Source organism: Monodelphis domestica, chromosome 8 (genome assembly GCF_027887165.1).
Source record: "Monodelphis domestica isolate mMonDom1 chromosome 8, mMonDom1.pri, whole genome shotgun sequence".
Lineage (NCBI taxonomy): Eukaryota > Metazoa > Chordata > Mammalia > Didelphimorphia > Didelphidae > Monodelphis > Monodelphis domestica.
Genome location: NC_077234.1, coordinates 202,060,303 through 202,086,342, shown reverse-complemented (window position 1 = coordinate 202,086,342; position 26,040 = coordinate 202,060,303). Strand labels below are relative to the sequence as shown.

Sequence of the window (26,040 nt, the reverse complement as noted above, 5' to 3'; positions counted from 1 at the left end):
CAAGGTTAGGCCAGGAATCGAGGTTCTTGGAGCTGCCAAATTCCAGGAGCTGAGATGGAAGCAGGAAAGCAGGAGCTGCCACTGGAATTTCAAGGGAAGATGGTTTCTCTGAAGATCAGGAGACCTTTCCAGAAATGCTGGTGAAATAACTATCTGATACAAGACATGGAAGTGGTGAGCACTCCCTATTCTATAACCCTCTTTTTGTTCTGCTGCAACTGGAAGCCAGGGGAATAATCACCTCCTTGGATAATGAGAGAAAGCCCCTTTGAGGCTGCCTCTTTTCCTTTGCTGTGGGGTAACCCTGTCATTTCTGAATTGATTCCTTTTACTCAGTGCTTAAGCAAGCAAGGTACTAGCCACATTTATTTTGTTTTTGTATTTTAGCAGGCTCCTAATAGGGCTGCAGAGAGGAGAGGGAAAATGCTGGTAGGAATCAACTCTTTCCTTAGGTCACTGGTAAAATGTCCCTTTACTCTGAAGTCAAAGAAGACTGCCTAATGGTGCCAAGTAACATTGGTATTAAAATAAAAAGATAATCTTCGAGGCTAACCATGGACCAGACATTCATTTTATAACATAAATACTATAAATACTCTATTTTCTCTATAGGGGTACAAAGCAATTTACATTCATTTCTTAATCTCCATCACATCTTTGTGAGATAGGTACACAGAAAATATTGGCTGATACTATCTGTCATAGTGAGTCACTGTAGAATAGAATTCTCTCCTATCTCCAGGCCCTGTGCCAACATAATAACAACAATAATAACAACAGTAACGACAACAATAATAATGAAAACTAGCATTTATATGGTGCTTTGAGGTTTTTTACAAAGCCCTTTTTATTTATTATTACCTCATTTTATCCTTACAACACACCTGAGAGGTAGGTGCTATTATTATCTCCCATTGAAAATTAAGAAAACTGAGGCAGAGATTAAGTGACTTGTTTACGGTAATGGAGCTAGTAAGTGACTGAGGCTGGTTTTGAACTAGGGTCTTATTGAATCCAGGTCTAGGGCTCTATTCAGAGCACCACCTCACTGCCAACATGACCAGATTACTATGTTATTTTCCCTTAGTCATAACAATAGGAGGCACAATCTCTTAGAGGCACATTGGTCTCCCTAATGAAAAATGCATGGCTTTAGCTAGGTGTCTTGTTTTAAGAGAGACATTAATAAACTCGAGTTTCACCAGATTTCACCAGTTTCACAGATCAGGGTGACCAGGATACTGTAAGGTTCTAGAACCCACAATATCTGTGGAAAAATTGAGTGAGCAGGAGATACTGAATCTAGAGGAAATAAAATATAGAGGAAATGGATCGTTTTCAAATATTTAAAGAGCTGTCTATGTGAAAGAGGGATTGGGTATAACTATACAGAGTTCCAGAAGGAAGAATTAGAAATGATGGAAGATTTTTGACTCAGTAGACTAAGATTTTTCTAACAATTCTCAAACTGTCCAAAAATAGAATGGGTCAATCCAAAAGTTAATGATTCCTCTGCCACTGCAAATGCTTAAATAGAGACCGAGTGGCCACTTTTGTAAGGATGTTGCCTTAGGTCAGACATTCATTAAAAGATTTCTTAGTTTTTTTCAGTGTTAAAATTCTATGGTTTCCTCAAATCTGGTTCCAACTTGATCTCCTGCTGTTACCCTATGTGAATTTCCTTTCTAGTCAGGCACTATGGTAATTCACTAACTCTCAAGAATTTTAAAGAGAAAAATAGTGTGGAATAAGATAAAGAGTGTTATCTTATTCCACGCTATTTTTCTCACCTGTTAGAAGCTTTCTGGCCCTTGTCCCGTTTAAATTCCAACTCCTTCATGAAGCCATAAAGTCATATGACCACACCATCCCACAGTTCTCTTCTGAACTCATAAAACACTTACTGTCTGGGACATTCTTCATTTGGTACTTAAGATATGCTGCTTATATTGTCTTCCCTTTAAAACTGTAAACTCCTTGATTTCATGGACTATCTTATACTTCTTTGTATGAACCATAGAACCTATGTGTAGTATTTCATCATACTAGATAACCAACAAATATTTGATTCTGTCCACTGGCAATGTAGTATAATGGACAGCATTATGGAGACCTGAATGTGAATCCTGGCTCTAAGATTTACTATGTATTGACAAGTCATTTAGCATTTCTAAGCCATACTTTCCTCATTTGGAAAGGATAAAGTTATTATTTACCTCAAAGGGTTACAATGAGGAAATCCAAAAATTTAAGGCCCTATAGACATGTGAATTATTATTATGTCCAGGAACTTATCATACTCGGCATATTAATGCTTAGGTAATAATAATAGCTGACATTGCCATAGGGCTATAAAGTCTGACATTTCAATAGAGCTTTAAGGTTTCCAAAGTACTTTCTTCACAATAATTGGGTCACTTTGCAGGTATTACTATTCTTATTTTGTAGATAAGAAAACTAAAGAGCCAGAAAAAAAAAGATTAGGCCAGAGATGGGGAACCTTTTAGAGATGAGTTCCCAAACTGCAACCATCAGGCTACATGGGAGCCCCCAGTGCTTTACACCAGGTAGGGGAGGGAGGAAGCACTCCCACTGGGCTGCTGGGCAAAGGGGCAGGTCATGAGAGAAATGTCCTGAGGGTGCTGGATTGGGGGAGGGGAGTAGCTCACTCTGGCATGCTCCGGCACGTATGCCATAGGTTTGCCACCATGGAGCTAGACCAAAGGCAGATGATGGTTTGAGACTTATAACTATTGTTATAAATTTACATATATTATATAATATATTGATATATAGTTACAAGACTTGTAACTATATCTCCATGACTTTTTCTATTGCCAGTAAGTGGTAGGTGAAGGTAGGATGCAAACCCTAATCTTCTGATTCTCATTCTAGCATTCTTTAAAATGTACTGTGACAGCTGATCTTATATCATGCCAATAGATCAATTCCCCTCCAGCTTCTGGCTACTGGTATAGGTTTTTAAATTTTTGTTTTCACTTTGCATACCTCTGTTCTCCTTGGCGAGGTTGTCAGCCATCTCCCAGTAGTCATAGCTGTGCAGAATGCTGTTGGTGATACTGACATGGTTGGCTGCCATCTGATGGATCCGATGTGGAATGCTAATTATGGATGATGGGGAAGGGGTGCTAGTGCTGGAGAGACTCCCCTGAGAACCCACTGAGCTGACTGGAGAAGGGCTGGGAGACATGGGGGATGGAGTTCCTGTGCTCCTGTTGAGAAGATTGAAAAGCAAAACATTGAAAAGAATTAAGTGTGGAATGGGTACACAGGACAACCCTTGAGTGCACTTGGATGTTAGCAAGCATTAATTTCTGTTCAGTAAAGTCAACTTACTTTCCACTGGCGCCCCAAGGAGATGGGGCCTGGGCAGCTTTAGATGAATTCTGTGGAGGGAAGAAGAGGATTTACTGAGGGTTTAGTAAAAGAGAAGCAGCAGAATACATCATTGCAAATTTAGAATAATAGATACATTTAAATCAGAGATAGAAAAGAACTTTAAGAAAAGGAAATATAAGATACTTTAAAATTGCTCTGGAAAATGCAAGACTCAATATACTTCTCTAAAAGACTGGATATTAAACATTTTTTAATATGGTAAAAATACCACATTATAAGAGACAAACATTTGTATCCAGAAATTGAAAAGAAAGTTTTGCATTTGCTAGCAAAAGATACTAAATGGACAATTCCTAAATATTTCCTTTTATAACCAATAATGCTTTCTTTGGTATTAATCTATAGCACTGCTATGTAAAGAAATGGTTTTGTGATGCTGATGTGAATTTTTCTTCTTTGTAATCTAAAGCATAGGCACCACCTTGGTTCTGCAGAGAGAAAAGTGTTGCTTTGATTTAGAAAATCAGAGAAAGCCTAAGTACAGAATAGGTAACATGGAAGCACTTTGTGAAATCGAGACTGAGTTTTTGCTTTATGTGAATGGTAGGTGTTACTCAAAGTTGCAAGAAATGATTTGTCACAAATCTGAGGGACTATGGCAATTGGCACCACATAAATCAAAGTATAGAATTTTACAGCGGGTTATTTACTCAGAAAATAAAGCTATTTTCATAAGGAGGGGGAAAATGCTCTTTATATATCTATATCTATATCTATATCTCCATTGTTACTTCCCCCGCCCCCCAGAACCAAGGCGACACTTTTCGTAATTTAGCACTAATGGCTATATTAAGTTTCTTTATCTTTCATAGCTATTAAAATAGAGTCACCCAATATGGACTATCAAAAAGCATGCTTTGGCTGTAATAAAAATGAGTGAAAGAGTTTTATAGTAACAGAAACAGATGTAAGAGGATTGTAAGAAGGAAAGAAAATGCTCACTTCTTAGCCATCCTAAAAGCTGAAGCCCCATAATTTAAAAAGCAGTGTGTGTGGATGTTAAAATGATCTTTTAGAGTCAGCTTCGTAAACAGAATTTCTTTCCACTATACTGTCATTTAGGTTTTATAATTAATGAATTTCAGTCAATGTTTCAATAAGCTTTTATTATAAATACCCATTTTGTATAATTTCCAAAGAAAAAGAATCATGTCTTATGTTTGAAATGGTAAGGATTGTACTTATGCTTAAAGATAGACTGGAAACAATGGACAGATAAGAAGACGATCTACCAGCATGACATTAGGGAAATTCTCTAATCCACTCTTCACTATGCTCGGTGCTCACGCTTAATCTTAAAGTGTGAATTCTTCCCTTTAACATAGTTACTCTTTTCAGGGCTTCGTCTCAGATGCCCAAATTCAAAGCACTCGTCACTTCCCAGACTGCCTGCACGTTCCTAAGGTCACAGCCATGTCGTGGAGGCTTCAGCCCTCTTTTCATTCGAGACAGACTGACCGTGGCTGGGGGCACTCTCTATTTTGGACAAATTGTTCAGTGGAATGCTATGACGAAGGCAGCGGGAACAAATATCCCTTTTTTCCAACAAGCACCGCGGGCTGCTTCCTCTCGGTTCACATGGCCTCTAGGACACAGGAGAACGTTACCCGGGGAGGCTACAACACAGGCTTTATGGGGAGCGAGGATGGCAACTGACTTCCAGAGGGGTCCCTGCTGATTGGTGAGTCCCTGCCTGAGAGCAGTCACAAGCCTGCTCCACCTTCACATCAGCTACCTTGTTGGCCACGGGGGTGGCTCTTTCCTGAGGGGTCCTCTCTGAGAGTGGGGAGGGCAAGAATGGGGAGATGATAGTTCATTTTTTTGTCCTCACAAAAGAGGTAAAGATTTGCTTGCACATGAGTCAATATGGGTATTTAATATAAATGAAACGACATAAAGGAGTTGTTGCCATGGTATGTATATCATAGGATCATAGCTTTGATGCCAGAAGGGACCTTATAGCTCATTTGGACCAACTCCTTCATTTGAAGGGAAACCGAGGCACAGAGGAATGAAATGACTTGTTCAACAGATAAATGGCAGAGGGCTATACTGTGGAAAATGGTGAGTTTTCCTTCATCTTAAATTAGGACAAAACAATAGAAAACATGGTTAAAGGGCAGAAGGAGGAACCTGGATTAGTTATAAGGAATAGTTAGAATGGTTAAATATTGGAACAGGCTATTGGGGGATTCAGCATATTCTTATTCTTTTGAGGATTTAAGAAAGACTACTGACTACCATGGGGAGGGAGGCAAGCACCATCTTAAGAAAAGGAGATACATTAGATGGCTTTTCCAAGTCCTCCTCGGCCCTAAAACTGTGATTGTGTTGTAAACTGGTTTCATATGTACGCTGAGGGAATACATTCTCGTCTGCCTGAAAGCCATGGATTCTGTCAATCTAATCACAATTACCCTCAACAGAGAGACATTTTAAAACAATATACATTATATTCTATCACCATTATCAAGTTACAAGCAATCTGCAAAGCAAGATAATACCTTGAAATAGTCAATAAGTGCTTTTGAATACTTTACAGCATGGTCCCTTTTGAGTCGAAACATCCGCCAATACAGGAGAGCCAGACAGCGGTAACTATAGTCCAAAAAGAGAAAATCAGGTTCTTAAGAGGAGTCAAAAAATCTCAGGCAAAGCTAGAAAACCAACTTTGAATATTTCAGTTGTTTCATGGCACTGATTATTATAGCATGATGTTTCAGCACACCAAGTCAAATCACCATTTCAAAAACTTTAAATTGGGAAAGATTTACACGTCACCATGATAAGAGACTTCTATTGAGCAAATAATCTTCTGAAATCACAAATACATTTGTCAGCTTCAAATTCTTTTTTGGTGTGTGTGGGGGGATTTGAATAATGGGACTTTCCATTGCCTTTCAGTTTTCCTTTTCTACCACTAGAGCGCAGTATCTCACTGTAAGAAGGGAGTTAAAGGCTACAGGCCAGGAGGATAAACTCTTCGATATTTAGCAGTGCAAGGGAATTGCTAATGTCTCTATTTCTCATTGTAACGTGATCTCAGGTGCCTGGCTGGTTTTAAGTCTGCTCTGCTTAAAAAATAACTTTTTTTTCAAACCTTTATTTCTAACTTTCTAATTAATCTAGTGCTTTTATTAATTGGAAGTGATTTATATAAAGCTATTAAAGAACAGGGAGTTTTTTTGTTTTGTTTTTTGGTGAAATGCATACTTTCTGTGGTGCCTCTCTTCTAATCTCAAGTTTACAGTTCATTTTATATTAAAATATTTTTATAAAATGTCTAAATATATACTTAATAAAATATTTTAAAATACAAAAACAATAAAATAGAAATTGGGAAACAGGCACCAAGAAAGTATGCATTTCACAACAATTGTCTTCTCGAAGAACCTATTAGGGATTTCTTAGTCCAGAAGAGATGGCTGATCTTTTTATTTTGTGGTCAGCTTCTCTAATTTGTAGATCACAAGCTACATATATAAGCTACTTGTCAGTGGAAATTACTTAGAAATTTATAGAGTATGTAATAATTAGGTTTCTTCTTAGGAATTTTGCCTAAATGTGACTTTGGAATATGAGATGATATGCCCTGAGAAGCTGGGATAGAAGAATCTATCCCCAATATTATTACTAGCAGTCATAGTAGTGCAGTGGCAAAGCCCAATATTTAGGATTGCATGATTTTATTATCATCATTCCTAAAAGCAGTCTTGTGAGTGGGATAGTAATCCATTACATAGGATCACAGGATTTTATCATTATTATTAATAGTTATTGTATTAATGCAATGGTTCTCCACAACATACAAACATAGGATTTTAGAGTTGGAAAGGAACCTTAGCAGTCATTTAATCCAACTCCCTTATCTTACAAATGAAGTAACCAAGGCCCCAAGGGTGAATATTTGTGAATAGTTTAAAAATAAATTATTTTACTAGTAAAATATGATGAATATATATCTAAATGAATCTAAAAACAAGATGAACTGGATGTTATTTTACCAAAATAAAAGGATTTTGGACAACAAAAGGCAATTTTAAAAATGAATAGAAAATAAGCAAGCTGAGACAGGTCTGAAAAAAATTAATAAGGAATGGATCCATAATAATTCTACAAGCATTAATATAGTCCTCAATGGAACATTGGTCAAAAGATACAAATCAGAAAATTTATAAGGAGAAAATACAAAACATAGTAATTATAAGAAGAAATGCTCAGATTTTCTAATAATCAGAAAAATGCTACTTCACACTTTATAGAACTGCAAAAAGCAAAAAATGAAAAAAACAATACAAAGTTGGCACAGCTGTGGGGAAATAGCACTAAGAGTGCTTAGAGCTGTAGAAGGGTACAAATATTTTGTCAAAACGGTAATAAGCAACAAGTCACAAAATTGAGCACCACTTATAACTTAGCAATTGCACTGCTAGGGCTTTATCCCAAAAACATCATAAAAAGGATCTATACCTATGATAATATCCACATATACCCTACTTAGAACAGGAAAAATGGAAAACATCCTGTATGTCCAACAATTGGAAAATGGCTGAATTATTTAATTCAAATTAACTTATTTACTCCCTAAAGTCCTAGTCTCCCACTTATTATGGTAAGCAGGAGATTCTGAATTTTTGAAGACTATGCCAATGGGGCAAAACCTCTGGCTGATTATACCATGCTGGAAAGGCTTCCAATATGGACTTGGCAATAGAATAAATGTGCTTTCCAAGGACCAGCCAAAGGGCAGAAAGGCCCTTCATTCTTGTTAGCCACTTGGCAATTAATTTTTTGCCCATGGCAACCAATGCAACAAAGAAAAATACAAAATGGTACAGAGGATGCCAAGAATCACCAAAGTTCCAAACCACTATTAGGTTAGTCACTGTTACCCTATATATATACAGACTATGTGACCTTGGGCAAATCATATAACATCTGAATGTCTCCAGTAACGCTAAAGCTAGAGGCTGTAGAGAAAGTGCTAACATGCACTGCTGGAAGGAGTTCCCTTTAACAGTGAAATCACAGGTCTGATTCAAATACAAGAAGTGATCAAGAAAATATCACTAATGCTTATTAATAAGCTGGATTTCCAATTTCCATAAAACTTTTATTAGAAAAATTACAAATATTGAGGTTATGTCTAATGAAGGTTTGAAGCAAATAACTGGACTTTTGCAAATGATATTCTATGGCCAACTATATCTTCACGGTCCCATAAGAGACTGAAAAGTATGCATTATACAAACCCCTTTGTGCTTACTGATTTTGAGAAATTGTTTCAATAGATCAAAATGTCCCCCGCAAGGCTCTGCTGTGACAAGGTATCTCCTATGCATATATCAAACTCATATGGGATTCTTTAAAAGACATAACAAGATTGAGATCAAGCAAAGTATAAAACAAGGAAACCGATGCTTCCCAAAGGTGTTGGCCATTGTTGTAACATATGTCCTCTACAGAGTCTAAATGGAAGAGGGATTCCTTACAGGTCAACCAATCAATCGTGTGTCAGGCACAGGGCTTGGTGGTAGGAATACAAACACAAAGAATGAAACTATCACAACTTGAAAGGAGTTTTCATTCTAAAATGATGAGGTCCTCCACCTGTGCCTATTTGTAAGTGATTGATTTATTGATTGTATCAAATCTTTGAATATTACAGAGCCTCCTAAATGAGATCAATAATCACTCAGAAGGATTTAGTCTATTTATATACCTGAATAATCAATGAAGAAGAATGACTAGGACACAGATATGAAGAATCAAAGGAATAAAAATGCTTATGAAATATTTAGATAAGCAATTCATAAGTCTGATCTTTCCATATATATGACTTGAACAGATATTTCGAATGGCCAATGCTCTGGGTCCAAAAGTAAACAGGAGGAGAAGAAAGGCTGCAGTGATTTTGGGAAATTACATAGTATTATTATGCCCTTGAATTTCTCCCTGAAACAAAGGTTGACACTGGTATTCTTCTGGTGATGCTGTATGGCTTTTAGCCATGGAATGTTGGTCTCTGAATAATTAAAGTTGTGGGCTCTCCAAAAGGCAATGGAGAGGTAAGCAGTGGGCATCAACACATTACCAACGAAGAGCTGTATAGAAGAAGCCACGAAAGGCGTCCTAGATATGGGAATGGAAAAGGAGGGCTGGTCATGGAGGAATAAGATGCATGAGAGTGAGGACAAACAGGCCTGCCATTTGCTTTACTGTTATCCAATCAATGTCTAGAGAGCTAGAGAAAGGCCCCAAGCACAGAAAAGACCACTATGGAAGACGAGCAGAAGAGCACAGGATGAGAAAGGATGGATGGCTTGTGGTTTGCACAGGGAAGGATGGGAGAAGTACTCACACTACTGAGATCAAATAGCTAGTGAACTTTAAAGAGTATGTGTGTGCATGTGTGGGTGTGAGGGGGAGATGAGAGAGAAAAAAAGAGGTCCGAGGAGAGAGGCAACATAATTGGTGGGTTAGACTGGTTGGCCTGTGGGCGCCTGCTAGCCCTCTATCTATAAACTGAAATGATTATAAAGCAGCATTATATAGGATGATGGAGTACTAAATAAGCAAGCAGAACAATACCAATATACAAGCATTAATATGGAGATGTAAGAAGAAAATTAAAATGAAAAGAAAGGACTAAAACCAAATCAGAGGTGGCAGAACTTCAGGCAGGAGAGACAGAGGACTTCCTTTCATTTGCTCTTGTTAAAGGCTAAAGGATTTCTCCAAGATTTCCTCTTATTTTAAATGTCGAATTGTATTTTTATCCTTTAAAAGTTTATCAATTTTTTCAAACTTAAAAAAATTTTTAGTTATAGTACATTTAAAAAATAAATGGATCTGATCTTTTATGTCATATAAATGTGAGCTTTAATTTGGAGCATTATCTTGGTTCAGCTACATTAATCCCACATGTAAAACAACAGATGAGTTATTATGATTGCACCTAAAATGTTTAACACAAAGGAAATTACATGGACATTGGCACAATTAGTATACAAGTCATTAAGAATTCAGACCCATCAAATGCTGAAAAACTAATTACCTTGATTATGAGACTTGACCTGTCAACTACTAAGCATTATGAATTGCTCAGGCATACCTACAGAATTCAGACCATTCATAAGTCATGCAATTGCAGTTAAATGGCTTCTAGGAATCCCCTACAAGACAAGATTTACTTTCTTAAGGTCAGAAGACACGAGAGAAAGCACCTTCTATTTGTGTTTATAGCAACTAGTTTAAAAGAAAAACACTGACAGGGCTGGGGGAAAAAGATTTCAAATGAATAATGATACACCTACCATAATGCAGCTAACTGTTTATCTTCTGGAGTGGCATTTGGGCCCGAGTGGGTTTTTAGTCTCATAGCATACCTTTAAAAAAAAGTAAAAAATAAAAATAAAAAAAACTATCCCACGTTAACAGTAGGGAATGCTTTTATATTAGAGCAACTTTATCAGCCCTTTCTGAGCTTCACATAGTGTTTGTCGCTGCTTTCTTAAAAGCTGACTGAAGTTGCTCCATTATCAGCAGGCATTACATTATGATGAAGACTACAAAAGAGCGATTTTTACGTCCATTGAGCTACTTTCTGTTCCTTAATAATACAGGTTCAGATGCTACAAATAGCTAGGAGTGCTGCTATTTCAAGAATAAGCCATGTAAACAATAACATATCCATTGCTACAAATTTCAATTTACAGCTGAACTGTTGAGTAGCTTCACTGAATTCTGACTGAGGCAGTGCTCAATACTTCCAGGCTTGCATCCAAGAAAAGTCTCGTCTCTTACATTTAGATAAATGTTTGGATTTCCTTTTTTTTCTTTGTTTCGGAGTTCTTACTTTGCCAACATTGTAAGTGTCTGGAGGCATTTTAATCTACATTTAATTTCTATAGACATTTGTTATGAGAAGCTGCTGGCTTTTATGGATAGTCCTTAGTTCTATTTTTTCCCCTCTGATTATGGTTATTCATTTTTCTCAATAAAATGACCAATTAACAGGCAGAATTCTTGAAAGAACTTTCAAGCCACTTCTACGTTTATTGAGAAACTTGAAGAGGAGAATTATACTCCGTGTCCCTATTGAAGCCAGACTCTTTAATTTGTGCTGCTTAGATGTTTAAAGTGAAACTGGTAACAGAGTCTGGAATACCCAGATTGTGGCAGTGAGGTGCTGGACCTGAAGTAAGGAAGACGAGTTTAAGTTCGCTTCAGACCCTTAATAGCTGTGTGATGTTGGGCAAATCACTTAATCTCTCTTGGCCTTACTTTCCTCACCTGTGAGATAAGAGCACCCACAGATGATGTATGTAGGGCATTTTGCAAACCCTATAGCGTTATATACATATCCGCTACTGTTGGTATGGTCATGTGGATACTGGCCATAGGCCTAGCAAGGAATGGAAAGGATTCTAGGATTCCTGAAAATGATTCTAAGCTTTGGGAATTTCATTCTGCTGTTCTCTTTTATCACCACCCAGTGTTGGCAATACTGTGTCAGTGAAATAGCAGGACGGTCTGGAGTCCTAAACCAGCAATCTAATGAGGTTATTAGGTTATGGGTAGTACTACCTCACACAACTATCTACTCTGATAATTATGTATTCTGAAACTGAAATGACAATCATGAAGGTTGAAAAGTATTTATAGAATAAATATAGTATATATAGTTGATGGCAGCACTTCCCCTCTGTGTCATTGTACATTAGAGAGATTATGGCCGCCAAGGACGGCTGTACTGGGAAGAACATTAGTCCCAGTCTGCCATTTACAAGCAATGTAACTTTGGAGTCAAATAATCTATCTGGACTACACTTTCCTTATCTGTAAAGTGAGAGAGTTGGATTAGGGCCCTCTAGTGCTAAAAGGTCTGTTATTCTAAAACAATTAGGGATCTTTAATATAGAAAGATGGAAACTAAATGGAGATAATCAGAATTAAATCATAAATGACACTGATAGAGTGAATGTGAACTTTCCATCAAGTTTTGGAAAGATTCTAGTGTTAAGAGGCACTATTGTTCCCAAATATGTCATTTTTCTTCCAACATGTAAAAATTTTTAGCATTTGTTTTTTAAAATTTTGAGTTCTGGATTTTTCTTCCTCCTGCCCCCACAATGAAAAGGTAAGCATTTTGTTATAGGTTTTACATATCATGCAAAACACATTTCCTATTATTCATGTTGTGAAAAAGAACAGAGATCAAAACGGATACAAGAACAAACTAAATAAACCGCAAGAAAAAAATTGTTAAGTATAAAAAATGTTGAGGAAATATTAATTTCCAAGAAGTGGTACTTTAAACACTGAACTATAAATATCTGGCCATTACAGGCCAAAAACATGAAGAGGTTCAAGATTTTTAATTAGTTAATTGATACAGGTCGGTTCAACTGCAAATTATAAAGGAAACGTTAAGGCTATCTCTTTTGACATAAAGATCGTGGAGCACAATTGCAGTTTTCCACAAAACATCTTTTAGTGTTACCATTAGAAAAAGAATAATGGCACAGTGAGATTATGGATTGATTCACCAGGAGAATATTTCTTCCATTCTCTCATTGTAGCTCAACTCTGGCTGGGAAGTCACTAAAAAGAGGAAATTCAAATTGTGGGGTTTCATCAAGATTCATAAGCTGAAATGATGTGAGTACATTATGACAGTAAGATGTGAGATTAGGTAATTCATAGATTTAGAAACGGGACAACAGTGGTTATTATCTTTTTCTATGGCTCCCATCAGGATCTACTAATAGTACTTTAAAGGTGAATTGTAGCATATCCCTATTGCCATTTGTGCCCTTTCCAAAATATTCATTCCTAGTAGTTACCATTAGCATCCATAAAGAATTCTTATTTTTTGCACCGAAGATTATTTTTTACACTGTGGTTGATGTCATAGGGCCAGTATCTCACACAATCTAAAAGAAAAAAACAGGTTAAGTGTTTCTTGCTTTCTAATTCCTTACCTGATGAGTTCAACTGTTTCTGAGTACATAGTATAGGGAGATTTAGATTCCATTGGGCCTTGCTCCATTGCATTTCCACATTCGATAAATGACAGGGCTGCTTCAGCATAATTCAAAGCTTTTCCAAATTTTTCCACCTAAGCAGCATAATAAAAACATAGTTTCCCTTAAGAACAGTTATAAAACCAACATTCTCACAGTATTTTATATACTTTTTTGAGAAACCTAGTTTTTGACTTCAGAAGTCCTGTTAATGAGGCTAAGAGAAAGTAATACTAAATACAAAATGAGAGTTTAAACACAAAACAAAATTGTTAATAAATGGGGTAAATCTTGGCATTACCTGTAAGTCCTTCAAACCAAACTCAACACAAATATAAACTGCCATATTTTCAGCTTTTCAACTGAATCTTTCTATTTATCAAAATCCAGCTTTAATAGGGAAGTACACAAAATTTACCAGCTTACCTTCACCACTCAGGCAGTACAACCCATACGGTGCATATGTAAAACAAATATTATGCAAAGCAATATGAATCCAAACAACATTCTTTGCTACAGATGTTCCATAAATTCTGACTGGATTTAGTTACATGAGCAAGTGGTTATGTGTAGAATTGTACCTTACTCATATAACAGGTGGCAATTATTTAGTATTCATAATTCAACAGCAAATTCAATTCAACAAAGATTTATTAAGCATCCAATATGTGCAAGACGACCTACTAAATCTATCTGGCTTTAGCCATGCTTCTCATTCTACTCAGGCCTCCTTCTTACCATCTGTTGTACTGAGATACTTTTATTCTACTTGCTGTCACCCTAATTTCCACCTCTTCCTCTGGGAATCATAATCAAATCTGTCCTGACATTGCTTCCGGAAAGGAATATTCCTCAAATCTCCTTGGGCTTGATGTACCAACTGTGTCATTTACCAAAACAAAATACCCTTTCTTATATAACATTCCCCTGTATGTGTTGTCTTTTCTTAATAGAACATAAGCTCCTTGAGGATAGAGATTGTCTTGCTTTTGAATTTGTAATCCTGTGCATGGCATATACTAAGCACTTAAAATGATTTTTCATTCATTCATTTTAGATGATTTCCCCCTACGTCCTTGGAGACAAAGATATGATACAAACCCTGCTCTTCAGGAGTTTTTATAAAAAGCACAGATATGTACACAGTGGATTCTGGAAAAAAATTGGCAGAGGAAACAGGTGTGGAAATTTGGGAGGTGATAAAAAAATCCACAAAAGTGGATAAGGTCACCAGGAAGAGAGGGAAGAGAAAGTAACAAGGACAGGGTTTTGATGATATGTAGAAGGGGTGGGAAGAAAAGGGTAAGGCAACAAAGGAAACAAAAGAATATCAGAGATACAGAAATTGAATCATTAGAAGGCAGTATCAGAGAAATCAAAGAAGAGAAAATGAAAGAGAGTAGTCAACAGAATAAAATATTATAGAGGTCCAATAGAAACAGAAAAGGTGAGTTAGTGGAGGCAATGAAAACAGACTGTTCCTCCTTCTAGGAGTCTGGCCATAGAGGTGAATGAGTGAGTTTGAGGAGGTAATGGGGGTCTTTAGGATGGGGAAGTATGAATTTAAAGGGAGATGGGCACTGAATAAATTTTGGTATAATCTGGCACAGTTGAACCATGAGCAGGTAATACTTTTCCATTTATTGGGCTTTTTATTTCTATAAAGGATATTTTCTATTTGTGGTCATATAGTTCCTTTACGCTTCTTGGTAGGTAGATTTTATTTTTAATGGAATTTTTCTATCTATTCATCCTAATATTTGTTGGTAATATACAGAAAGGCTGATGATTTTGATAGACTAATTTTATATCCTATTATTGTGATGAGATTAGCTGGATCAATTAATTAATCAGCATGAAGCTCAATGCCTGGCACAAAGTAAGCGCTTAATAAGTGCTTGTTTCCTGTCTTCCTTTTAGTTGATTCTCTATGGTTCTCTTCTGTAGACTATTATATCTTCTGAAAAAAAGTGATGATTTTGCTTCCTTTCTGCTTACGCTTATTTTTTTTCTTCTCATTCAATTGCTAAAGCTAGAATTTCTAGTACTGTGCTAAATACTGATGGTGATTATAAACATCTTTGCTTTACTCTTGATCTGATTGCAAAGGCCTCTAATTTATCTTCAATACACATAATGTGGGCTCTTGGTTAAGTAAACATTATTTACCACATTATAGGTAAAGTTCATTTATTCCTAAACTCTTTAGTGTTTTTTTCCTTAAAGATATTGAATTTTTGTCAAAAGTCTTATCAATCTATTGATGTGATTTTAATTTTTTGTTCTTTTAATTTTTAATTCCACCATTGTTGGTTTTACTAATATGAAACAAACTTAGCTTAATAAATCTTATCTGATAATGATTATCATGGATCGTTGCAACAACTTTGCTAATATTTTAATTCTTTTGTTTTAATATTCATTAGAGATACTGGCTCCCCCCCCTTTACAATGTAATAACCATATTTGAATCATAGTAGGAACTTGGTACAATAGTATTTCTTCCACTTGTTCTTAAAAACCATTTATATAATATAGGAGTAATTTTCTTTTATTAGTTGATAAAATTTACTTGTTAATCCATCTGGTCTTAGATCTTTTCTTTGAGCATTCATTTGTGGTTCATTTTTTCTCGTATTACTTAAACTCTCCCTTTTTAGTACTATTAGTTTGGTTATTTTATATTTTTATAAATATTTTACCTAGTTAATTTAAACTTAATTTTATTGGCATGTAATTGGACAAAGTGGTTTCTAAATAATTTTGGTTATTTCTTAATTTGTTTTGTGTTTCTCTATTTGTGTTTCTCATATTGGTAATTTGGTTTTCTTTCAAAATCAAAATATCAAGGCATCTAGGTCACTCAGTAGATTGAAAGCAAGGTCTTGAGATAGGAGGGCTTGGGTACAAATCCAGCTTCAGATAATTCCTAGTTGTGTGAACCTGGGCAAGTCACTTAACCCAAACTGCCCAACCCTTCCTGCTCTTCTGACTTAGAAATGACACTCCGTATTGATTCTAAGACAGAAGGTAAAGTTGTTTTTTTCATTATCTTATCTGAAGATAATTGAAACAGGACAAAAACCATTCCTTTATTGGTCCTACTTTGCTCTATGGACCTTGAAAACTTTAAGGTTCAGAAGAGACAATTGTTTCTTCTCCCTTAGGAAGCACACTTTGTCATCACATAGTATTTTTCAGTTGTTTCAATATGCCTGCCTTTTTAAGGTTTTCTTCGTTTCTGTGTTTGCATCTTAAAGATTCTATTCCTCTTTGGTGTTCATTCATTAGGAATAATTACATTTATTTGTCCTTTATTTATTTATTTGATTGAAAGGTCATCTCTCCCCTCCTCTCCAATGGGATAATATTCAATTTTACCAAATAAATTATTCTTGGCTACAAGTCTTTATCTTTTCTGTTATAGAATAACATTTTTCCAAGCTCGCATGTTCTTTTAAGTGTTAGGTGCCAAGTCTTGTGTGATCCTAACAGTGATTCCTTGGTACTTGAGCTCTTTCTTTATGGTTGCTCCAATTTTTTTTCTCTTTAGCCTGGAAGTTCTGGAATTTTTGGTGATGGCATTACTAGGTTTTCATTTTGGAATTTCTTTTAGAAGGTAGATAGTGGATTCTTTCAATTTTTGCTTTGTCCTCTGTCCATCCTAAGAATTCTAAGATGTTTTCATTTATGATTTCTTATAATATGGTATAAAGTTATTTTTAAAATTATGTTTTTCTCATTGTTTGACTATTCTTAGATTGTGCTTGATCATTTCTAGGTCAGTTGTTTTTGATGGGCTATTTTTTTCAGTTTTTAAATTTTGTTTTAATATTACTCAATTTACCGAGTAATTTATTTATACTTGGGCTATTCTAATTTTCAGGAAGCAAGTTATGTGGGCAAAATTTTATCCTCATTTTACCAAGCTGTTTTTTCTTCCAACTATTTCTTCTAGAGGCTCTCATTTAATTTTTTATCTTTTTAAAATTCTTGTTTTATTTCTTTATGGAATTCCAAAAGACCTGTGGAAAAAATATATCTTTATCTAAGACACTGCTCATAGTATCTATGGAGTTTACACTCTTTTTTCTAAGCTGTATGTTAGAGGTCCTTGGATGAATGAAGTTTCTTTATCTTTGATATCTTCTTCTAATTATTCTAATTTAAAGGCTTCCTTCTTGAATTAAGACATTTTGTCAAGGCCAGGCTTAAACTGGCCCCTGAACAATAGGATAAGATGTTGTGCTCCTATTTGAGCTCTTTTATTTTCTGAGGTCCTATCATTTCCCTCTATTGACATCAACTATTCACAAAGTGTTGGCAGGTCCCAGGCTCACTTGTGTGTGTGTGTGTGTGTGTGTGTGTGAGTGAACAAGTATTTCTTAAGTGCCTACTATGTAGCAGGCCTTTGTGATAAACACTTTAAAAATATTATCTCAGTTTATTCTTACAACAACTGTAGGAAGTAGAAGCTATTATTATTATCATTTTACAGCTGAGCAACTAGCAAATAGAGATGAAATGACTTTCCTAGGGTCATGCAGCTAGTAAGTACCAAATGGCAGATGTAATCTCAAGTCTAAATGACTCCAAATCCAAGACTCTCTCTGTTGTGCCCATTAGCTATCTGCAAGTGCTGAGCTCTCCAAGGCTGCTAGTGGTGGCTCAGTTCTGAGGCTGGAAACTTTCAGAGCCCTTTTAATGTGCCTACCGATAACTGTCTTCTCTGTAAGAACTTTGTTTCCCCAGGGCTTTCTTATTGGTGCACTCTAGTCTTATGCCAGGAATGCTTGACTATCCTGGGGCTACCCTGGATAGAATGCTTCCTTCTTTTGGTCTCCTTGACTATCTGTGTGGATTTGCTTACCCTGGGATTTTCTGGCTGGCATCCTCCAAAGCTGTGAGAGGGCTTCTCGTTCTGTCAGCTGAATGAAGGCACTCACTGCAGTTGAACATCATTTAGTATGGTACTCTTTTGTTTCATATTTTCTGGAATACGTTTTTTACTCTGTCATCTTGACTAAGGAGGCTTTGGTAAGATTTTTTTTCTTGCCTGGATAACCTTTCAGGTCTCTTCTAGCTTAAAAATTCTGTCATTTTCTCTATCAGTGCAAAGTCCACTTATTTTTCAATTCTAACTAGACCTCATCTTAGACCAAACTCTTTTCAGGTAGATATCATAATTTCCATTCTGTACCCCCCTCTTAAACATCCCAATACCTATATAGTTCAGTGTTCTACATTTTGTTTATACTCAATAAATACTTGACTGACAAAGATGTAGCAATACAAAGTCTTAAATATCAATAGTTCTGTAATATACACAATATTTTTTTGGGGAATGCCTTTGTTGCAACTATGGAAATTTCCACTCAATTGTGAACTTTCTTTTCAAATATCTTCTTCCCCCCTGAATTTCTCTTGGTTTTACATTAGCTAAATGTTCTAAGAGCTTTGACCTTGCTATGAAAAAAACAAAACAAAACACTAGAAAGGTTGAAGAAGGATCACCTTGAATGAAGAACTATGAACAATGAGGGCAGGTGTGAGGAATCCCTTTTGGAAAAAAGTTTTATATACCTTGCTTAATAAACATAAGCAACTGAATCTATAGTTCTTCATTAAAGGACATCAGTCAAACCAGTCAAATTATTTATTTTATTTAAATTGATGATGATGACTTTGGGATTTTCTAGCTGGCATCCTCCAAAGCTGTGAGAGGGCTATCCTGTCTGAATCACAGTAATTTTATAATTTATATCAATTCAAATATGTCCTTCCTTTGAGCAGGTAAATGTAAATACCACAAAAGTTTCTTGGAAAATAATTTAATTCTAGGACTATTTGTGTGACCCTTTGAGCTTTAGATTTTTCATCTCTAAAATGAAAGAGTTACGGACTTGATGATTTTTAAGATTCTGTACAGTTCTAAATTCTATAGTCTTATGATAAACTTAGAGGCTAACAATTCAGAAAAAGGCAAACTTTGATTAAAATTTTTTAAAGGAAAAAAAAATTCCACTACCTACTGCTTTGTTGGCAGTAGTTACTAATTAAACCTTAGGAACAAACTGAAATATTCATTTATCCAGGGCTCTCTCCCTGTTAGACATTATTGGCTGAAGTCATAGTTTATTGGGCTATGAGCACTTGATTATATAAACATTTTTTAATTTAACAAACCCAGTCATCCTTGTAATAGATTTTATAATTACCCTAGCTATATTGCACTGATGATGAAGTTTCAGTACAAAAATAATTCAGAAGAACGTTATCTGGAAAGAAAATAGCCTCACCATTGCATCTGCTTTATGTTTCATTCGTTTAGCTTCTTGCATAAAATAGTCTGCACTGCGTGGCCTACAAGAGAGAATAATATTGCATTTTATTATTTTTGAAGTGTAAGATATTTCGAAAGATATTCTTTTCCTTCATACAAACCTGCTGCATAGACTAAAAACTGCATATTCAAATTACTGCCTATATGTAGTATAACATTTATTGTTATTTTCTTTTTTTATAATCAATGATTCAAAGCAGAACATATAGGTTGATAACATGCATTTACAAACAATGCAATAAAGTCTCTATATATCCTAGGCTCAGATTTGTGAATTAGTCTTAAAGTACACCTAAGAAAACAAGTTTTCACATAGCACTTAAACATGAACAATCCCTTTTCAATTTAAAGGTTGTAAAGATGCCTCGCAATAATTGTATGCATGTGTATGGGCAAGTGTATTTATTTATATATCCAAATGAAAACATGTGCTTTTCTTTACCCCTACAATAGAAACTACATTTGTGTACATACAATTATTTTGGAACCTCATATAAAAATGAAATGAGCTAATGTCCTGTGATTATATTCTACTCATAATGAAGTTAATTGTAAAATGATGTCTACCTTGTAACAATGCAAACATGGCATGTATTCTCTGGAGTTCTGATTAGCTAGCTGGTAAACATTAACAGCAGACGTGCATTATTAAAAGTAATAACCCTGGCCAACAGAGGCTCTACTGGGAATGAATTGGCTATATCTAAAGGTAGTATGTCCCAATCCCAATCTGATTTTGTACAATGGCCTTGAATCAACTATCTGCCGGCACAGTCAACATTAAGAGACAACCATCACTGAAATAATACTTAAAAAGAAGTTTATTCTTATCAGTTAATGCTTTTTATCTTACTTAAATAATCATGTATATACACTTATCTATTTACACGCTTTATCTACCCAGTTGAATGTAAGCTTCATGAAAGCAGGGGAGAGAGGGAGAGACAGAGGGAATGAGAGAGAGAGAGAGAGAGAGAGAGAGACAGAGAGAGAGAGAGAGAGAAGGACACAGAGAGAGAGGGGGACAGAGAGAGAGACACAGAGAGAGAGAGATAGAGAGAGAGTGAGGGATTGGTATATATAACACATACATATATAGGGAATTTTTCATATGTGTGTATGTGATTTTTTTCTCCCTTGCTCCCCACTTTCAATACAATTAGCATTTATTTTTTGGCATTATAGAGTAGCTTGTGGTCTTTCTTAACGTAAGCAAACTCAGCCCATTAGTGAGTATCTAACATGAATCAAAACCCACTGGATACATAATTAGTTAGAATGCGATTTCATTTCAATATGCACTATGTAGTGATACTAATAAGAAACTGTTCACCTTAGTAGAGAAATGCTTGTTTTCAAACTATAAATGATCAGGGTCAGCTGGATATATCAGCTGATTTTAATATTTGAGGGTCACAGGATTGTTTTTTCCCCCAATTATTTAGCAACAATCTTCTGACAATGTTTATATCTTTACAACTTTGGACAAGGAATTAGTATTTGGATAAGAAATTAGTATCAAGCACTGGCTAAGAAAGATAAGACAATAAATGATTTGCCCCAAGTTGCATAAGGAATTGCCATTGAAGTGTAACTAGAATCTAGGCCTCTACAAATCATTTTTCACTAGATTACTTTGCCACTTAGTATAAGTGTTGATTCCCCCACCCCTCTTTTTCTTTTTCTTTTTTTTTGTAACTTAAATTGGGAGTAAAAAGAATAAGATCTTCAGAGTGGAAAGCTATAAAAGGTTCTCTTCAAAACAGTTAAAACTGAACTTATCATCTTTAGCTCTTCATTTCCCTTCCCAAGTTCCTACTTTTAGTCAATGGCATTACTCTTCCTTTGGTCACTAGGCTGTAGAAGTTGCAGCCATTTTTGAACGTACCCTCTCCTTATCCTCTAATAGTCAATCTGTTGTCAAATCCTGTTGACTCTTCCTTCTAAATAGCTCTCCTCATTCTAGCGTCACTACTCTATTTGAGGTCTATATCATCACTACTGTAATAAACTCTTAACTGGGTACCAAGTTCCAGTTTTGTCCCCCTTTAATTCATCTTGCACACTATCCCTGAGTAATGTTGCTAGCAGACTTCATTTATCATGCCATTTCTCTACTCAAAACTTATAATGCCTCCACAATGTCTGTGGGGTCAGGCACAAGTTTCTCATCCTGACATTTTAGGCCCTCTATAATCTTAGCTATCCAACCCTATTGTTATTACTATACATTTTACACACATAAACCTTTTTGTTCCAGGCAAGCTAATCTTTTCTGTGCTTGGATGATGCCAACTTTCTGCCTTCATAATTTTATTTATGTCATTCCCATCTCCCAGAATATCATTTCACCTCAATTCAATTTTCAACTAAAAACATTTATGTAGCTCTTCCTTTGCTTTTGAGTTAGCACGGCACAGTAGACAGGGGGCCAGATAAAGAGTTCAAGTCTTGCTTCTGATTTCTGTTCATTATGTGACTCTGGGCAAACCACCGAACCTCTTGCTGTCTGCCACAATTCTCTGAAACTACAAGAGGCAGAGGTGCTGATTTGCACTATTAGAGAAAGTGTGTTCTTTGGGACATTCATATACAAATGAATTCACAAGTAAAAAATAAAATGCAAAGCAGCACTCTAAACATTCATCATTATAGGCCCATAGCTCTATATCTGGAAGAGACCTTGGAATGTAAAATGACCCAAGGCTGTATAATGACGTGCTCAAGGCTCCATAGGTTGTAAGTGGCAAAAACGGTATTTAAATTCAGGTTCTCTTATTATAGAGCCCCATTCTTTCCACTGTACCACGCTGTTTGAAATCTATTCATTCTATAAGTTTCATTTCAAGTTCCGTTACTCTCTTACCTGCAGATCTGACCTTCCTGATTTCCCACAGCACAGATTAAAATGTAATGGGACATATTTAACAAAATTAATAACAATACAACAGAACACAGATAATGTTGATATGTGGTTTTCTAAGTTGATTCGTGGCTGCCAGGATCCTATATATGGTTTAGTAGTCCTGATTCTTTGTTTGACATCACTGATGTATATCAGATTCTGACACTTGATTATATTTTTTATTGTTCCCAAGTGACTTAATACATATAAGTATTGTCTCATAAGTAAGATTAAAAGCTCTTGGAGGAGTGAGGCCATACGGTATACATCCTTGGTATCCATGATAGTCCTTTGACATATAGGTACTGAATAAATAAATACCTGTTGAATTTCTCATGAGCTAACACAGCTATAGTGGCTTTGGGAGAGGTTCAGCTTCCTGGCCAATGAGCCAGAGAGGGTCTCCATGGCAACTTCAAAAAATAGAGGAAAAATTCTCTATTTCATTATTTGTTATACATTCCAATGTGAGGTTAATCATGTGTCTCTTGCCTCCTTTTGAAGAACTTGTCACGAATACAGTGTAATTTTAAATGTACTCCATTTTCATTAATTTTTTTGCACAATCCTCTTATGTAATAGTTTTGGACATATTTTTAACCATTTTTTTCTGCTGTAGTTTTGTTGTCCATAATTATGCTGAACTCAGCATTTTAATATACAGAAATGTATCTTTGAGTCTAATATGATCATCGAGAGATTGAAAGTTGCAAATTACAAGGTGGTGTATGACCAAGTACCATATATGATTTTTTGTTAATTCCTGGATATTCTGGGACTATCACAAGGACCAAATGCAGATGAAAAAATGGCTTAAGAACATCAGATGCAAAGTATTGTACGAGAGATACAGTGTTGGGTATGTCAGAAGCAGGATTATCATTCTTATGTCTAAAGAATGCACCAAATATAAGTTCTATAAGAATTGAGCCTGTCTATTTCCCCTTTTGGGGGGATTTCAGACTCTCTATCAGCTAACAATAAAACCAGTGTGAATTCATCCAGCTTGGAGAAACAGTCATTTGTAGAAAGATACAATAGATCTGACAGCGACAAACCAGGATTTGTAGGGAAATAATCAGTTTCATTTTTAAGTCACCACTGTGGCAGTTACTGAATATAATATAGAATAGGTACTAACATAAAATTTAATTTTCTCTGCATTCAAACAGATTTTTCATCTAATCTTTTATCTTTTATATGGCAAATCCAGAGAGGTTTCTATTTCATTTACATAATATATCCTTACTACATTGTTTCTCACGGTGACAATATTTTATGGTGATACATTAACAAATCTAATAAAAGTTCAATTAAACATAAATGTAGCCAACTATGTATTTTGTGTTCTTCAGAGATGGGATTTCCAAAGCATTATAAAAGCCAAAGCTTAGTCATTTAAACCTTTTTGTATAAGAACTCAATACAACAATAGCAGCTTCAGGACTTGGTTCAAATATGTTTTCTTTTCTTTTTCTCCTTCCCTCCCCCCGACATATGACCTTGGTTCTAAAAAGCAGCATGGTTTTTAGTCACCCCCAATATTTCTTCTGGCACTTGAGTATTAAAGCAACTCAGCTTTCTATTCTTTCTTATGGCTGAGACAGAGCTGAATGGTCTCCCACTGAGCAGCTGGCAGACTTCTTTTTATAATTCCTACCTATGTTAAATGCCGCCCCCAGGCATAGCCATGGTGTTTTGTGAAAACTGGCAGTGATGAGCTCAATGTGTTTGAACAAACAGGTTCCCCAGCACGGCAGAAATCTGGATAATTTTCTCAGGGATTCTGAGATCCAAATAAGGCAATTGGAGTACAACATTAAAAATGAGTTAATTGTCTGGTCTTCAAACAAGATATTATTTTTATTGGTCAGAAAAGTCCAAGTTGTGCCACTAGGCCCAGAGGCCTGGCTCAGGTTCTGGGTGAGGGAAAATCTTAGGAGTTTAATAATTATTTCTAATATGAGCTCCTATCTCACAATTCTTTTCTAAGAAAGTTGGTGCTTGAGAAGGAAATCTGCTAACATCAAGGGCTAGTCCTTGTTCTGAATGATAAGCATGTTGGACCATTCCTGATTTAAGGCAGGAATGCATTCAGCCAGCAAGGATACCGATGCAACTTTTGTTTCTATGACCTTGATGTTGGCGTGGGCAGCAAAGTCCCTGAAAGCTTGCTTCCCAGCAGTGCAACTCTAGTGATTATTCATTGTGTTCCTTTACAGGCCATATGCCCCTGCAGACAACTGCATCTCTCATGGCCAACATGCAGATAGCATGCACATGTTTTGGAGGATGCACAAGCTAAAACTGGCAGATTTTTATCATTCAATCAAAAGAAACTTTCTAAGTGGAATATTATCAATTTGCTGATTGTTTGTCTTTGGGTGTGGAACTTAAAATACCAAAAATTCCTTATTATGATTTGAGAAGTGGCAAAGACTTTATTTAGGCTGGGGGAGTGGCAAGATTCAGGAGGACCCAAGTTCAAATTCTGTTTGAAATATTTACTAGCTATGTAATTCTGAACAAACTTGGTCTTCGTTTTCTTCTCCTTAAAATGGGGATAGTGATAGCATTTATGAAGATCAACTGCAGTTCTAAATCTTCAAGCTTCTATATAAATTTAGCCATTATTATTTTAGCATTCTTTCTTTTCAAATCTGGCATTCTTTTTGGTTGAGAGAAAGAGAAGGAAAAGAAGGGATTATATATGAAATGTTCTCAATGAGGAGATAAGACTCTCACAGCTCAAAGTATGCATGAGTTTTATATTTAGATTCATAAAACCCTACTTACAGCTTATGAGGAGATAAGGTAGACTAAAGCATGAGCAGCTAGTTAGGACATTAGATTTGGAGCTCAAATCTTGGCTTTGCCACAGGTCTGGGTGACCTCTATCTGACAAGGCGCTTGACCTTTTGGGGCATTGGCTCATGATCTGAAAAAGCAAGGGGGGTTAGACAAGATACGGAGTTCTGGGACTTGTTTTAAAAATATTTTGGTAACTGTATTTTGATATCGTTGGTTTCCTCCCTAACCCTATGTATTTTATTATACTATTTAAACCTACTATTCCAAGGAGTTCAGAGGCTTAAGCAGACAGTCTTCAAATGAGATCCTAACATACAAAAGCTCCGAACCTCTGGCCTCCAACATCTCAGAGGCCCCTCCCAGATCTCAATCTGTGATCCTCTAATTCTACTGTTTGAAATCACCAAATGTTCTGAGGAAGGGAGGCACTCTGTGTGAAAGATGACTACAGCAACTTTAGGAACATTTAGCTTAGGAAAGGATTTCAAATGGTAGCTAGTGGCTAAGTCATGCTGGGAGACATTCAACCATTT

General features: G+C 35.9%; 1 protein-coding gene across 4 annotated transcripts in view; it reads right to left on the bottom strand.

Annotated features, from left to right (window-relative positions):
* AFF3 (ALF transcription elongation factor 3) overlaps window positions 1–26,040 on the bottom strand; it is a 669,714-nt gene that overhangs the window by 4,892 nt on the left and 638,782 nt on the right. For all 4 annotated transcript variants that reach the window (XM_056807135.1, XM_056807138.1, XM_056807136.1 and 1 more), the window contains 6 exons: window positions 19,748–19,811; window positions 13,407–13,543; window positions 10,737–10,808; window positions 5,925–6,018; window positions 3,358–3,407; window positions 3,010–3,233 (listed from right to left, as the gene is read on the bottom strand). In XM_056807135.1, coding sequence (XP_056663113.1) covers window positions 3,010–3,233; window positions 3,358–3,407; window positions 5,925–6,018; window positions 10,737–10,808; window positions 13,407–13,543; window positions 19,748–19,811 — 641 coding nt within the window. The remainder of the gene's footprint in view (window positions 1–3,009; window positions 3,234–3,357; window positions 3,408–5,924; window positions 6,019–10,736; window positions 10,809–13,406; window positions 13,544–19,747; window positions 19,812–26,040) is intronic.